This window comes from Cryptococcus depauperatus, chromosome 4, assembly GCF_001720195.1.
Source record: "Cryptococcus depauperatus CBS 7841 chromosome 4, complete sequence".
NCBI classification, from domain to species: domain Eukaryota; kingdom Fungi; phylum Basidiomycota; class Tremellomycetes; order Tremellales; family Cryptococcaceae; genus Cryptococcus; species Cryptococcus depauperatus.
In genome coordinates this window covers 207,805-221,805 of record NC_089471.1, presented here as the reverse complement: position 1 = coordinate 221,805, position 14,001 = coordinate 207,805, and the positions used below count along the sequence as shown (strand labels likewise).

At 44.7% G+C, this 14,001-nt stretch overlaps 7 protein-coding genes across 7 annotated transcripts; 5 read left to right on the top strand and 2 right to left on the bottom strand.

Moving 5' to 3' along the window:
- Positions 1-175: 175 nt before the first annotated feature.
- On the top strand, positions 176-1,428 carry L203_103353 (uncharacterized protein; the record flags this gene model as incomplete). The annotated part of the gene is made up of 3 exons (XM_066212755.1): positions 176-939; positions 989-1,151; positions 1,198-1,428. 3 exons carry the CDS (start codon positions 176-178, stop codon positions 1,426-1,428), a joined length of 1,158 nt encoding a protein of 385 aa, XP_066068852.1.
- A 308-nt stretch (positions 1,429-1,736) lies between these two features.
- Positions 1,737-3,931, top strand: L203_103352 (uncharacterized protein; the record flags this gene model as incomplete). The annotated part of the gene is made up of 3 exons (XM_066212754.1): positions 1,737-1,765; positions 1,818-2,319; positions 2,375-3,931. The coding sequence occupies 3 exons, from the start codon at positions 1,737-1,739 to the stop codon at positions 3,929-3,931; spliced, it is 2,088 nt and encodes a 695-aa protein (XP_066068851.1).
- A 225-nt stretch (positions 3,932-4,156) lies between these two features.
- On the bottom strand, positions 4,157-5,811 carry L203_103351 (citrate (Si)-synthase, eukaryotic; the record flags this gene model as incomplete). Its single annotated transcript, XM_066212753.1, has 6 exons — positions 4,157-4,222; positions 4,276-4,418; positions 4,466-4,592; positions 4,643-5,179; positions 5,240-5,722; positions 5,773-5,811. The coding sequence occupies 6 exons, from the start codon at positions 5,809-5,811 to the stop codon at positions 4,157-4,159; spliced, it is 1,395 nt and encodes a 464-aa protein (XP_066068850.1).
- A 360-nt stretch (positions 5,812-6,171) lies between these two features.
- L203_103350 (uncharacterized protein) lies at positions 6,172-7,685 on the top strand (the record flags this gene model as incomplete). Its single annotated transcript, XM_066212752.1, has 6 exons — positions 6,172-6,276; positions 6,326-6,331; positions 6,408-6,485; positions 6,539-6,916; positions 6,975-7,175; positions 7,230-7,685. The coding sequence occupies 6 exons, from the start codon at positions 6,172-6,174 to the stop codon at positions 7,683-7,685; spliced, it is 1,224 nt and encodes a 407-aa protein (XP_066068849.1).
- A 133-nt stretch (positions 7,686-7,818) lies between these two features.
- L203_103349 (uncharacterized protein) lies at positions 7,819-8,778 on the bottom strand (the record flags this gene model as incomplete). The annotated part of the gene is made up of 3 exons (XM_066212751.1): positions 7,819-8,146; positions 8,208-8,581; positions 8,653-8,778. 3 exons carry the CDS (start codon positions 8,776-8,778, stop codon positions 7,819-7,821), a joined length of 828 nt encoding a protein of 275 aa, XP_066068848.1.
- Positions 8,779-9,036: 258 nt separating this feature from the next.
- L203_103348 (T-complex protein 1 subunit epsilon) lies at positions 9,037-11,600 on the top strand (the record flags this gene model as incomplete). The annotated part of the gene is made up of 11 exons (XM_066212750.1): positions 9,037-9,087; positions 9,136-9,161; positions 9,219-9,264; positions 9,327-9,351; positions 9,411-9,611; positions 9,685-9,815; positions 9,869-9,936; positions 9,989-10,330; positions 10,380-10,686; positions 10,897-11,215; positions 11,470-11,600. The coding sequence occupies 11 exons, from the start codon at positions 9,037-9,039 to the stop codon at positions 11,598-11,600; spliced, it is 1,647 nt and encodes a 548-aa protein (XP_066068847.1).
- A 321-nt stretch (positions 11,601-11,921) lies between these two features.
- L203_103347 (uncharacterized protein) lies at positions 11,922-13,271 on the top strand (the record flags this gene model as incomplete). The annotated part of the gene is made up of 5 exons (XM_066212749.1): positions 11,922-12,068; positions 12,175-12,395; positions 12,483-12,708; positions 12,759-13,008; positions 13,063-13,271. The coding sequence occupies 5 exons, from the start codon at positions 11,922-11,924 to the stop codon at positions 13,269-13,271; spliced, it is 1,053 nt and encodes a 350-aa protein (XP_066068846.1).
- Positions 13,272-14,001: the final 730 nt, after the last annotated feature.

The window sequence follows — 14,001 nt, the reverse complement described above, 5'->3', positions numbered from 1 at the left end:
GATATAAATCATGATAAAATCACGTGATTTTAAACTGATCTGGCGGCGATATCCGTGTCGGAATGTGCCACTGCCACGTTCATACGTAATTCCTAATGCCGCATTTTGTTTACGTATTTTATCTAGTTTTCTAAATTACATAATTATAAATTGTTTACATTTTCAACTTTCTGCAATGAATCCCTCATCACAACACCCAACGCAAACCCAGGCGGCGCACGCCGCTGCCAATTCCATTGCTTCTCTCCTATACAGCCACTCTGAGAGAGACGATGTAGAGAACCATGGGTTGATGGAGTATCTCCAGCACAACGAATACACCCACGACGCTGATAGAGATGGAACGGGTGGACTGGTGCCGTTGCCAGCTCACCGCGGGTCGCCATATCGTGGACACTCATTAACAAGATCTGCATCCCCTCCGAATCCTACAGTCCCCATTCCAGCTTCCCTCTCTCGGTTAGCTACCAATGCACTTTCCACATTTCATTCTCCAGCGGTTCCTTCACTACCCGCTCCCGTCGATCACGTATCTATCGCGACATCTGTCGACTATGGAGACCGCGGTGAGATGGGTGGCAAGAGGAGGAAGCAGCCTCATGAGCGTGCTGGATGGGCGGATATGGACAAGGACGTTGGGACGGGAAAGCGGCGCCGAACTCGGAAATCAGATGGCGGAATCATCCATCCAGTGTCCGCTTCGCCTTCACAGCAAAGGGCTGAAGGCAATCCGCAACCACTGGACGGTGTTTCAGGGCATGATATGAGCTCTCTTCAAGAGCTGAGTCGGATGGTGACCCAAACCCAGCATGTGGACGAGCCCGACACGCAGAGCAATGTGCCGCAGAGTCAAGATGGTCAAGGACCTGCTATAGACCCCACCTTGGCCAATAGTGTGACTCAGGAATCTCATGGCAAGCCTTTAGCTGATTATACAATGTAAGTTCTCATCTTGTGTTATCTCATCAGACTGACGAGAGTTGTATAGGGATGCCAAATTCTCACGTGCTGAACAAAACAAGCGCGCACAACAAGCTTTCCGTCGCCGTCGCGAGGAACACATGAAGCGTTTAGAAGCAGAGTCAGCTCAACTCCAATCAGTTATGAAGCAATGCATGGATCAAGAAATGATCATCAAAGACCTTTTACTTGTAAGTCTCTTGTCTCTTTGGGTTGACATATTGACATTCAGTTTAGAGTCAGCAAAGCGACAAAATCCGCATTGTAGCGCTGGAAGCTCTTATCAGACAACAATTTATTGATGGGTCAAATGCAATGTTGACTGCTGAGGGCGAGTTGAACGTTCCCGAGTCTGGGTCATCAGAAGCAGTGCAAATCGAAGGCAAATCGTCAAGTGACATTGAAAGGGCGCTGGACATCCTAGCTTTGCAAAGCAGAGAGGTTGCCAAAGCCATGCTTAGAGGGTAGACTGTTGAAATGAAGAGTTGGAAAAGTTGTACACTAGTGACATTGGATACTACAGAGATCTCTCTGAGACATGGTTAGTGAGGACAAAAGTGTACATTAATTTGTTGGAGTTTATGCAAATGTCCAAGTGCTTTTACCTTGCTTTATTGTGAATAACCAAGGCAGTCGAATTTATAACCACTCCTGTAACACTCTACACCTGTAGTAGTGACTTTTAAAACGACGAGGTGGAGGTCAATCGCTGATTTTGTTTTATAATGGCTTGACTACTTTCTTTTATTTACACTTCTTTTTATTCTCAATAAAACATGGAGATCGTCCCATTAGCTCTCAATATGTCAGTTTGCTTTGAAATTAAAGTCAAGACCGTAAGCTTACAACTATCGCAGCCTCGAGCTTACTCCTACAACTCTCATTCCATCCCAAACTGACCCTCTATTCCATCACTTACCTGACTCTCCTCTTCCAGCAGCACCACCTCCTCAAGGCTTCGCATTTTCACCAACACCCAATTATCCGCCGCCGTTAGGAATAATTTCTCTAGGTTCCAGGTTAAAACTTCGAGTTGCTCTGGAAAATATACACCGTCAACAACATGCAGTTTTAGGTGTCAAGATGATGGTAGAGATACAGATGCCTACAGGGAGATATAGGCTCGGAGAGATTGTACACGGTAGAGACATGCTTCCTGATAATCTACCAGAGCTTCCAGAAGACAAGTCAAATTCCTCGCCAGTAAACGAACAGTTGCCAGAGTTGCCTTGGGGGGAAAGTATAGAGTTGGGTGTGGAAGGAGAGATGAAGGATCTAGGACTGGGCGTCATTGTATGTAGTGTTGCTTGGGAGACACTTGATGGGCGGAGGACTTTTCAAAGGTTCTTCAAATTCAATGTGCGTCAAAATGAATGTTGGTGAATGTTAAAGACTGATGAGGGAAATGTATCAGGTCGTAACACCTCTGGGCATCAAGACTCGTATCCAAACACCTGTTCATCCCAACGCCCTCCTCAACGTTAATCTTCGAGAAAATATCTATCTTGAAGTATTCATGCAAAATACCTCTTCGGAAGCTATGCGTATACTGAATATAGGGCTTGAGCCAGTCCAAGGCCTGGAGGTTGGTAAGATTGGCCAAGAAATCGTTCGCGAGTTGAGTGTGGGAGGTACGAGGCAATATCTGTTTATTCTCTCGCCTGTTCCTCGACAAAAGAGTGAAAACCAATCGATGTTTCCTCCTGCTTACGCTCCCGGTACCATCCTTCCTCTAGGGAAACTGGCTTTGGAGTGGATCTCGGGGCCCTACCATACCCCGGGAAAACTCTTAACGTCTATGCTCAACCGTCGAGCACCTCTATCCGCGCCCTCTCCTACTTCCGTTAAAATCTATCCAACAATTGGCTCAACAGTTGCACCTTCACTTCCAGGAAAATCGCCTTCTTCGCGGCCTACCACTCCAGCAAGAGGTTTGGTAAGTTCTATACCTCAATTACCACTAGATTCATCTGTAGAGAAAAAGGAGAAGGAAGCATGGGAATATGATCTAGTGCTTTCAAACCCCGGTACTGTTTCTGTAGAGGAGGAGTTTACCTTGAAACTACGTCTTGCCATCCGTTCTAGTCGCCCTATCCAAAATCCCACTTCTCCGCCCTTCTTGCCCAAATTTGGTATCCAATATTTGACGCCATTCACCTCCTCGCCCCTACTGCCATTATCTCTGCCTCATATGTCCCTATCTTCACCTTCTTGGTCTGTTACCCCCGGCTCCCCTTCTCTTACAGATACAAATCTTGCTCGACCATTCTCCCCTCTTACGCCAGGTTCCACTAAAGACGGTAGTGAGCGTGAAAAAGACAGTAACAGAGATCAGTGGATGGGAAGTAGGCCTATGACGCCCATAAGAAGCGAGCTCAAGTCCGCTGTAAGTACGTTGATGAGGCCCAGCACACCAGGGGCAACTATGCCAGGATCCAAAGAAAGGAATGGACTTGGTTTTTTGGGATTGTCTTCAGCGAAGATTAGGCCTATGGATTCAGTCGGGACGAATGTGGATGGTAGATATGGTGGACAAGAGGAAGTAACATGGCCACCTCCGCCTATTGTGTTGTCTAATCCTAACTACAAACCTTCAATATCTATACCATCACCGAATGTCCGGTCAGACATTGCTCCAAAACAGCAGATACAATTTCAGCAAATTCAGCAGCAAACAAGACCTCAGCCTCAGACAGATATACATCATCTCGGAACATCCATGTTCATACCATCATTTCATCCTCCCAAGGCTAAAGTAGAAGCCCTCGGTACTATCCCCTCACCTTCAGGTGAGAAACCCGACAAAAACAAAGAGTTTTGGGAGACATATGTCGAGTGGGAATGGAGATTTTTCAGCTTTGATGAAGGATTAGGCATTCTTGGAGGATTGAGAGTTCTTATATTTGACGATAGTGGAGAGGGAGAGATTGGAAGAGAGTGGGACTGCTTAGGCGATATCCTTATTACCTAGTTTGGACAATCACTCGTATTTGTACGACATAGATTATCATGCAACAAATGGGAACAAATGCAAGAAGCACTTGAGAACATGAGAAAATCTATATCCTTCATATCCAAAAGAACAACGCTTAGTCCCAAGCAGCCAAACCTACGCTTCTCTAGAGCTACACAACTCTTCTCAGTTATCTCCGGAATGACGACCACAATCTTGCCCTCTAGAATGTTTAAGTATCTTTTACTTGCCCTCAAAGAGTTTCTTGATATGCTCGGTAGAGTAAGATTTGGGCCTCTCCAAAGGCATCTACATGATTCATCAGAGATTGTGGTATACACTAAACATGTCACGATACGTACACCAAGAGCTCGGTCCCAAATAAGCTGAGAGACAACACCAAACGCTCTAGAAACACCAAAGAGGACCGTGTAAAAGTCTTGTTGGTGAAGTCCATAATAGGTAAGAAGAACACCAGAGTGAGCATCGACGTTAGGCCAGGGGTCTATATTATGAGATCAGCATAATTGCACTGCGTAAACAATGGCTTACTCTTGGCTTTGCCGGCTTCGAGGAGAATGTTGGGTACAATCTTGTAGATCTGGCCGACGAGCTTGAAGAGAGGGTCATTGGGGAGGTGCTTGAGAGCAAACTCTCTTTGAGCAGTATATCGGGGATCCTAAAAGATTTTAGACTGCGGAAAATCAGAATAGAAACAATTTCACATACAGTCTTCCTAAGAACGGCGTGACCGTAGCCGGGAACGACCTGGCCAGATTTGAGGGTAGACCAGACGTACTCGGCAACTTTCTCGTCAGAAGCATCCTCACCAATCTGTGATCGCATCTTTTGGACCCATCGAAGAACTTCTTGATTGGCGAGACCATGGAGAGGACCAGCAAGGCCATTCAAGGAGGCGCCAAAAGCAAGGAAAGGGTCAGAGAGAGCGGAGCCGACAAGGTGACCAGTGTGGGCAGATACATTACCACCTTCGTGGTCAGAGTGAATAGAGATGTAAAGCCTCATGAGTTCAACAAAGTCGGCATTGTCACCAAAGCCAAGCAAGGAGGCTAGGTTGGCAGAATAGTCCTTGTTGGGGTCTACGGGAGGAAGCTTGCCGTCACCAAAGACGTTTCGGAAGATACGGCCCGCAATGTTGGGAAGTTTGGCAATAAGGTCCATGGAGTCGTCAAAAGTGGTTTTCCAATACTCCTTTTTGTGGACGCCGCTAGAATAAGCCTTGGCAAAGGCAGAGTCGTGGTTAAGCTGAAAAGCTGTCAACTTATGAACCAAACAATCCCATAAAGACAACGAGAAGAAACTCACAGCATTAACAGCGATAGAGAACTGAGTCATGGGGTGAAGAGTATTAGGGCATCGGTCAATTAATTCTTCAACAAACTTGGGAATAGTAGCCCTTGCAGCCCACTCTTGAGAGAGACCCTTGACCTGCTCATCCGTGGGAACTTCACCCGTCAAAAGCAGCCAAAAAAGACCCTCAGGCAAAGGTTCAGAGCCACCTGGCGCAGTAGGGAGTTTTTGCTGACACTCTGGGATAGTCAATCCACGGAAACGAATTCCCTCGTTGGGGTCGAGGACGGATCCTTCCCAGATGAGACCCTTAATACCACGCATCCCTCCATAGGCCATATCAACAGTGGTCTCGCCAAGAGGCTTGCTTCCATGAGCGGCACGGACAGCCTTCACGTTCTCAATTTCCTTAGGAATAAGTTCAGCCATACGGTCCTTGAGAGACGGCACGTATGCGGCATGAGTAGACGTGAACGACCTGGCAAGAGAAGGCTTGACCTAAACATAGTCAGCAAGTGATGCTATGTATTTGCTGATAGGATACTTACCTGCGACCTAAGGACATTTCTGCCAGCAATGAAGCTCATTTTGGTTTTTATTAGGATTTATATTAGAAAAAGAAATAGAGAAGTAAAAGAAAAGAAAGAAAAAAAAGTTGAATTAAATAGTTGAAGACTTTTTCTTGGTAGATCCCCATATTTCACTATTGCCACGTGGCTATACGGGATTCATTATCCTACGGTGATTCAACAAGCGGACATCCGCAATTTCAAATGAACTCATGAGTGACGTGGCTTTTTGACTGAAAGGTCGGCAATCATACCCAGTGACAACATTTCATTTGGTTCCATGTCAAAAGATTTTTGGTTTTGATTTTGATAATTCTCTTGCTTGACAATTTTTGATCTTTTTTTGAGCATCTCTTATCAAGCTACCTACTATCAGGTATGGTGGTAGATACAAGCTACTATGACATTCTTGGGGTGTCAGTTGATGCTACGGAGATTGAGATAAAAAAAGCATATAAAAAGAAGGCTATGCAACACCATCCAGTACGTTCGCAAGCCATTATCTCGGTCACCTTGCTGATCATTGCAACAGGACAAGGTTTGTACCTCTAGTCTGTTGAGGAGACCTCAACGAGATGCAAGTGTATGGTGCTTTATTGATGAATCATCAAAAGAATCCTGATAGTCCAGAAGCCCATGAAACCTTTCAACGTATTGGCCAAGCGTACGAAACACTATCCAACCCCAATGACGTTTGTCCTTTTATCCTTTATTGCGTCTAGCATTAATTGTGGTATACTGCTAGCGAACGACATACGATCAGTTTGGCCCGGAAGGTGCGCCTCGCGGTGGAGGTATGCCTTCAGAGATGGATATGGAAGACCTCTTTGCGTCCATGTTCGGCGGTATGGGAGGGGATCCATTTGATGATTTTGGAGGTGGATTCTTTGGTGGGTCCATGGGTGGTCGTGGAACAGGAGGGAGGAAACCCAGCAAGGGAAGAGATACGACAGTACCGTATGACATCTCTCTGGAGGAGGTGTTCAAAGGTAAGAAGGTGGTGATGAATCTGGAGAGGGATCGAATATGTAAAACCTGTGAGGGGAGTGGAGCGAGAAGCGGAGTTGTGCCAAGAGAATGCTCAAAGTGCAAAGGCGAGGGAATAGTGTTTACTGATCGAATGGTATGTCGTTCTCATTAGCGTTCCTATATGTACATCTGACTCTTGGTTTTGGTTCCAGATTGGTCCTGGATTAGTGGGTAAAGTCAAATCTTCCTGTACAGAATGCCAGGGCGAAGGGATCAAGCTCCGTGACAAGGAAAAGTGCAAAAAATGTAAAGGGAACAAAGTCCAAAAGGAAAAGAAACGGATTGAGTTTATGATCGAGCCAGGTACAGAAGATGGCGAGAGGATTGCTTTGAGAGGCGAAGGCGATGAGCAGGTATGTCTCGAGTCTTTCGCAAGTTACGCCTTCTCACAGCTATATCCTTGATAGCCTGGCATACCACCTGGAGATGTGATCTTTCTCATTCGCCACAAGCCTCATCCATCATTCTCCCCTCAACCCCATTCTCCAGGCTCACTCCAAATTCTCCTCTCTATCCGTCTTTCTGAAGCTCTCCTTGGATTCTCCCGTATTCTTTTCATCCATCTCGATGGATCAGGAATACACGTGACATCAAAAAGAGGCGAAAGGATAATCAAGCCTGGTAGTATATGGGTTATCACAGGCGAAGGTATGCCAATTAGGGGTAAAAGCAAGAGAGGGGATGTGTATGTTCGATTTGATATTGAGTTTCCTACGACAGTTTGGGCAAAGGGATTGGAATTGGAAAAGGATGAACATGGAGAAGAGAAAACAGTTATAACGCTACCCGGGAAAAAGCCAGATTTAGGGTTGTCAGAGGATAAAATTGTGAGACGGCAACTTTCTGACAAACCAATCAATTAGACACTTTATTGGTAGAATGACAACGAGTAATTTCATAAGTGTAGCAATACAGTACATAGCATAGGACTTTAATGCCATCACGATTCTAAAAATAACGTTTTGTTCGCCTTTACAATGCCCGCCATGAGACTAATCAAACTGCTTCAGTCCGCCGTTTTTTTCCATTTCGATCCTCACCTGGACTTTTACGCCTTTTAATTATTTGGGATAATGGAGTCATTGCTTGAACGTTATCAGATTGAGATTGGAGAATAGAATCAACCTCCATGCCTTCATCTTCCTCTTGTTGCTCATCTTGCCCTTCCTCACAGTCATCTCCATTTCGTTCCAATTTTCTCTTTTTCCGTCTTGACTTTTGTCTGGCCAAAATGTACTGGCAAGATATGCCTTTATCCTCAAGTTCTGTTGAAGGCCGGGTCAGTAGTGTTATACTCAGATACGGATGATGTCTCATTTTTGGCCTTTCCAAGACGCCATCAGCTTTTTTTCCTCTCAGAAATTCGACAGCAGAGTAATGCTCACTTGCTGTTTCCGCCAAGAACCCTTATCAACGCCTCTTCTTTACTTTCCTCTTCATGAGGAGCAATTTTGCACAATCCAGATTCAGTGTATTGCCAGATTCCTTTTTGCTGTATAACATTATTCCTTGTTTTCCCCCCTGCCTTTTGATTTTTACGAAGTTCCAAGATGTATTCACGTTTGATGATCTCCACAACAGATATAAGCTTAGGAATGGTGGAAGTACAAGCTGATAACACGCCTTTGGGCTTTGGATTTGCTTTTGATGGTTGATCTGCTTCTTGTCTCACTTTCTCTTTTACTTTTACTTTGCCCTTTTCCTCAGCAGACGGCCGTGTCGGAAGTGTATGAAGTACGAGAGGAACACCATTGTTGCTCTGATGAATGTATTAGCACTATCAAAATTACATAAAAAAGTATTCGCAAAAGTCACAACAAAACGACATACACGAAGAAAGGAAAGGGCAAAAGAAACGTATGAGGAGATTGACCCGCCTGAAGTTATCCTCATATGATGCTCTTCTCGCCTAGGACATATTTGCTTGGAAGATGTATCTAAATTGCTGTTAGACATAAATTGTGAGTTTAGGTGATAGGATTATGCAATATGAAAGACTATTCAATTTTATTTTTGTTGAAACTTGAACAACATTCATCAAGTCCAGCTTTCGCCTCCACCAGCTCACGCCTATTCTCTAAGTGTCCGGACAATGCAATTAGGCTCGCTGCCACACGTGGAGGTCTATGGAAATCCATAGTCGTTCACCAAATTCGCGTATTTTACTTTATAAAATATCTTTTTCATTCAAAATATATATATATATATATAACAATGTCGGTGGATCAGATCAATCCTGGACAGGCTGTATATGCTCAAGACGAAGTAAGTCTGAAATAACAAAGAAAAGAATAAACATTGAGGAATTGTCAGAATGGACGTCCCTTTATTATAGTTCGGTAAGCAATCCCACATCAAGTCAGAGAGTGCAAAGAAAATTGTTGACAAGCGTTCAGCGAGCAAGGAAAAAAGGTTAGAACACATGGATTAGAGGCTATCAGGGTGTGTTTTGAATGGTTTTCATAAGGCAAGCACCGTTGGAGAGGGCTGACATCAAGGCATAGTCTCATATCCTCGCTGCCAGATCAGGTCCGCTTGTTTCATCAGCGATTTCACATTGAGGATATAATCTCATGCTTTCTGGACAGTGACACAAATTATCAAAACTTCTCTTGGACCCCGTGGGCTTGATAAAATCCTCGTATCCCCAGATGGAGACATTACAGTCACTAACGACGGTGCCACTATTCTGGGACAAATGGAGGTGGAACACCAAATCGCCAAGCTACTTGTGGAAGTGAGCAAAAGCCAGGATGATGAGATTGGGGATGGTACAACTGGTGTTGTTGGTGCGTACTTGAAATTTGCTGCCGAAATACAATCGATTCGGATAGTAGATGAAACTAACATAGCATGTAATAGTGCTAGCTGGCGCGCTCTTGTCTTCAGCTCTTTCATTGCTCGACAAAGGCATACATCCAATCCGCATTGCTGATGGATACGAGAAAGCTTGTGAAATTGCTGTTGCCGAATTGGATAATGTTGCCGACAAGGCAAGTATCTTAATGCAAAGTGAACGATGCCCTAATAATTTTGTCGAGCATAGATTGAGTTCAGCAAGGAAGACACCTCAAACCTCTTTAAGACTGCCAAAACTGCATTGGGTAGCAAGATGTGAGTCGACATCTCGATTCTTCAAGAATTAAACTGACTAAATACGCAATAGCGTTTCAATTGCCCATGATAAGTTTGCTCAGATTGCTGTTGACTCTGTTCTCTCTGTTGCTGACCTCGCTCGTCGCGATGTTGATTTTGAACTCATCAAAGTTGACGGCAAAGTTGGTGGCTCTCTGGAGGACACTTCCCTTGTCAAGGGTGTCGTCGTTGACAAGGACATGTCACACCCTCAAATGCCAACAACAGTCAAGGATGCCAAAATGGCTATTCTTACTTGTCCATTTGAACCCCCTAGGCCGAAAACCAAGCACAAGTTGGATATTGAGAGTGTGGAGGAGTTTAAGAAGCTGAAAGAGTACGAAAAGGAGAAATTCTTGGACATGATTAAGAAGCAAGTCAGATCTCACCTTTTTGTGGGCATGTTCTGATAAAGAAATTAGGGTCAAAGACACTGGTGCAAACCTTGTCATCTGTCAATGGGGTTTTGATGATGAAGCCAACCACCTTCTTATGCAGAACAACTTACCTGCGGTTCGATGGGTAGGTGGCCCTGAGATTGAACTCATTGCTATCGCCACCAATGGGCGAATTGTCCCTCGTTTTGAGGATCTGTCTGCCGAAAAGTTGGGAAGCGCCGGCATTGTCAGAGAATTGACCTTTGGAACAACGCGGGATAAGATGTTGGTCATTGAAGAATGTGCCAATTCTAGGGCTGTGACAGTCTTTGTCAGGGGAAGTAACAAAATGGTCAGTTTGTGTCTTCATTTCAAAGAACAGAAAAGTTGCCGGCAGTAAACTCGCTGGTAGACTGAATTTACCTGGCATGGTATGTGCTACTGCACATTCATTGTTTCGGTTTTCACGCAAATTCATGAGAAACATGTTGCATAATTATCCCCAGAAGCTGCTCAAAGATATTGATCCATTACGCATTCAAGAAGGCTAACATTGTATCAGATTATTGACGAGGCAAAGAGAGCACTCCATGATGCCATCTGCGTCGTTAGAAATCTTGTTCGAGACAACCGTGTCGTCTATGGCGGCGGTGCCGCTGAAATTTGTGCCTCCATCGCTGTCTCGAAGCGTGCCGATGAAATCCCCAGCATTGAGCAATACGCCATGCGTGCCTTTGCCAACGCTCTAGATGCTATACCTCTTGCACTTGCTGAAAATTCTGGCCTTTCCCCGATTGACACTCTTGCAGATGTTAAGAGCAGACAAGTAACTGAAAAGAACCCAAGATTGGGCATTGACTGTTTGGGACAAGGAGAAAATGGTAGGTTGTCTTTTTCAGACTTTTTTTGCCGGCCGTTCCACCATGTGGACAATCAACGTGAGATTCGGCATAAAGTGCCTGCACCCGCAGGATAAATGGCAGAATATGGGGAGCCATATATGTCATATCAAGTCTGGATGGGTGGGTGATTGTCTCCTAGCGAGACATGTCATCCACTTGCCAGAGCGTCATCGTGATGGTCAACGCAATCGCAAACGAACAAACACTAGAACAAGTCACTAATGTCATCACAGATATGAAAACGCAGCACGTCTACGATCCCCTAATTTCCAAGAAGCAGCAGTTTTTGCTTGCCACGCAAGTTGTGAGGATGATTCTACGTGTGGACGATGTAATAGATGCTTCAGCGTTTGGAGACGAGTGATGAGCTGCCTATATCTTTATGCATGACCATGGCTCTCTGATGGTCTCATCTACAAATGCGTGGCTACAACGATGTTGACCCGTATAATGCCGAAAGAAACTTAGGGACAAGAGAACACCGGAAGGAATATGACACTTCGGCATCTTCGGCCCATTTTCCACCATGGGATGCCGTTACTGTTTCCTCATTTTATTTTCACTTTATTCTTTTTCATCTTTTATTTTTATTTTACTTTTCATTTGCTATTGCAGCTATACACCCGAGTATCTCAAGCCATTCAGCCTCTTCCTCTCCAATACTGCTGAGGATCACATACTCACAATGGCCGCTCCTCAAGCTACTCTCGGTGCCGATATTGAGCCCCCTGCGACTGACTTGATCACGCTTACTAGGCATATCTTGTCCCAGCAAAAAGCCTTGGGCGAGGACGCCAGCGGTGACCTTACCATGCTCTTGATTGCCATTCAGGTATGTGCTCTACCGATAACATGTTAACCCTCGTGAAAAACGGCTGACGACTCTTTATGATTGACCTCTATCCTCGCGACTTTTGCATGGATACTCGATTTATTAGGTTACTTCCAAATACATTGCCTCCAATGTCCGAAAAGCCCGTCTGATCAATCTTGTGGGCCTTGCTGGTGCTTCCAATGTCCAGGGCGAAGATCAAAAGAAGCTGGATGTGCTGTCCAATGACATTATGGTAAATGCTCTACGGGCAAGTGGAAAGTGCAGCGCCATGGTCAGCGAGGAAGTGGAAGAAGCAATCATTGTTGGTGGGAGCAAGGGAACTTAGTCAGTTGCCTCTGTATTAGGTCGTATGGTCTTTGTACCATACTCTTGAACAGGTAAGAGCAAAAGTACTGACCAAGGTTTGTACAGCTGCGTTGTCTTTGATCCTCTTGATGGCTCAAGTAATATTGACGCCGGTGTCAATGTCGGTACCATCTTTGGTATTTACAAAGTGAGGGACGGGTCCGAGGGCTCAGTTGAGGATGTTCTTCGACCAGGGAAGGAAATGGTTGCCGCAGGGTATACCATGTACGGCTCTTCTTGCAACCTTGTCTTGTCAACAGGTAATGGGGTTGACGGGTTCACTCTCGATGAGGTGAGCGTCTGACTTGATGTAACGCAGAGTCGGGGACTGATACGCAACAGGCCCTAGGAGAGTTTATCCTCACCCATCCAGCCATCACCATCCCTTCTCGTGGCAAGATTTACTCTTTCAACGAAGGAAATTCATTATATTTCTACCCTCCTACCAACAACTACCTCAACAGTATTAAGTACCCGGCAAATGGCAAGCCTTACTCTGCACGATACATTGGTTCCATGGTTGCAGATGTGCACAGAACGTTACTGTATGGTGGTATTTTTGGTTACCCAGACGACAAGAAGAGCAAAGATGGTAAGTCACAGGTCGGCTTGTGCATGTGGATTGGCGATAGCTAACGTTTCCAAGGTAAACTGAGGATGCTCTATGAGGCTTTCCCCATGTCTTTTCTTACTGAACAAGCCGGAGGTGTCGCTACCACCGGTACCCAACGGATCCTTGACGTCGTTCCGACATCCATTCACGGCCGATGTCCAGTCTTTTTGGGATCCAAGGATGATGTTGAGGATCTGAAAAAGTTTTATGAGGGATACAAGAACGCTGACAGGAAATGGTAAACATTGAAGTGGTAACGGTGGAGCATTCATGTAGATTTTCGACGAGTACTTGCGTGATTACCATCAGGCATGCAGTTAACGAGAACGGCGACATGAAAGAGATGTAAAGATGGAACCTGCGTCTTGATCTACCTTGGGACTTGTAACAATTAATCCATGGTTGAGAGATAAAACATTTACACTCTCTAGATCGTAATTGACCAAACCTCATGTTGGCTTTTTTTCATGTCCTCGCTGAAAATTTGTGTCCGGCCTTGAAAATTCAGCCATTGAATCCCACAAATAGCACGGGATTATTCTTTTTCAATCTTTTCCGGCCACAAAACCAAACTCCATTATATATTTTTAGACTTAATATTCCTCTTTTTGGGACAGAAAAGGATAAATCGATAGAAATGGAAGATTCCATCCCTTTCTGGTTTGTTTGTTGATTTCAAGAATGAAAAAGAACAATGTCATGAGAATAAATATTTGTAGAAATGTTGTTGATATATTCTAGCAATACACAATGTATTTGAGTTAAACGCTGCTGAGAGATATTGTTATTGGTGAACTCCGCCAAGGAATGCGCTCAAAAGATAAAAGCTATAGGTGTACAATTTAATCGTCTCTTTCAGGACTCTGACACTCTTTCTTTATACTCTTGCTCTTGACATTTTTGCTCTCAATCCTACTTGAGCTTGTGAATTTTGAATCCTCAAGGCCCTTTTCATCATCTGCCTGGTTCGTC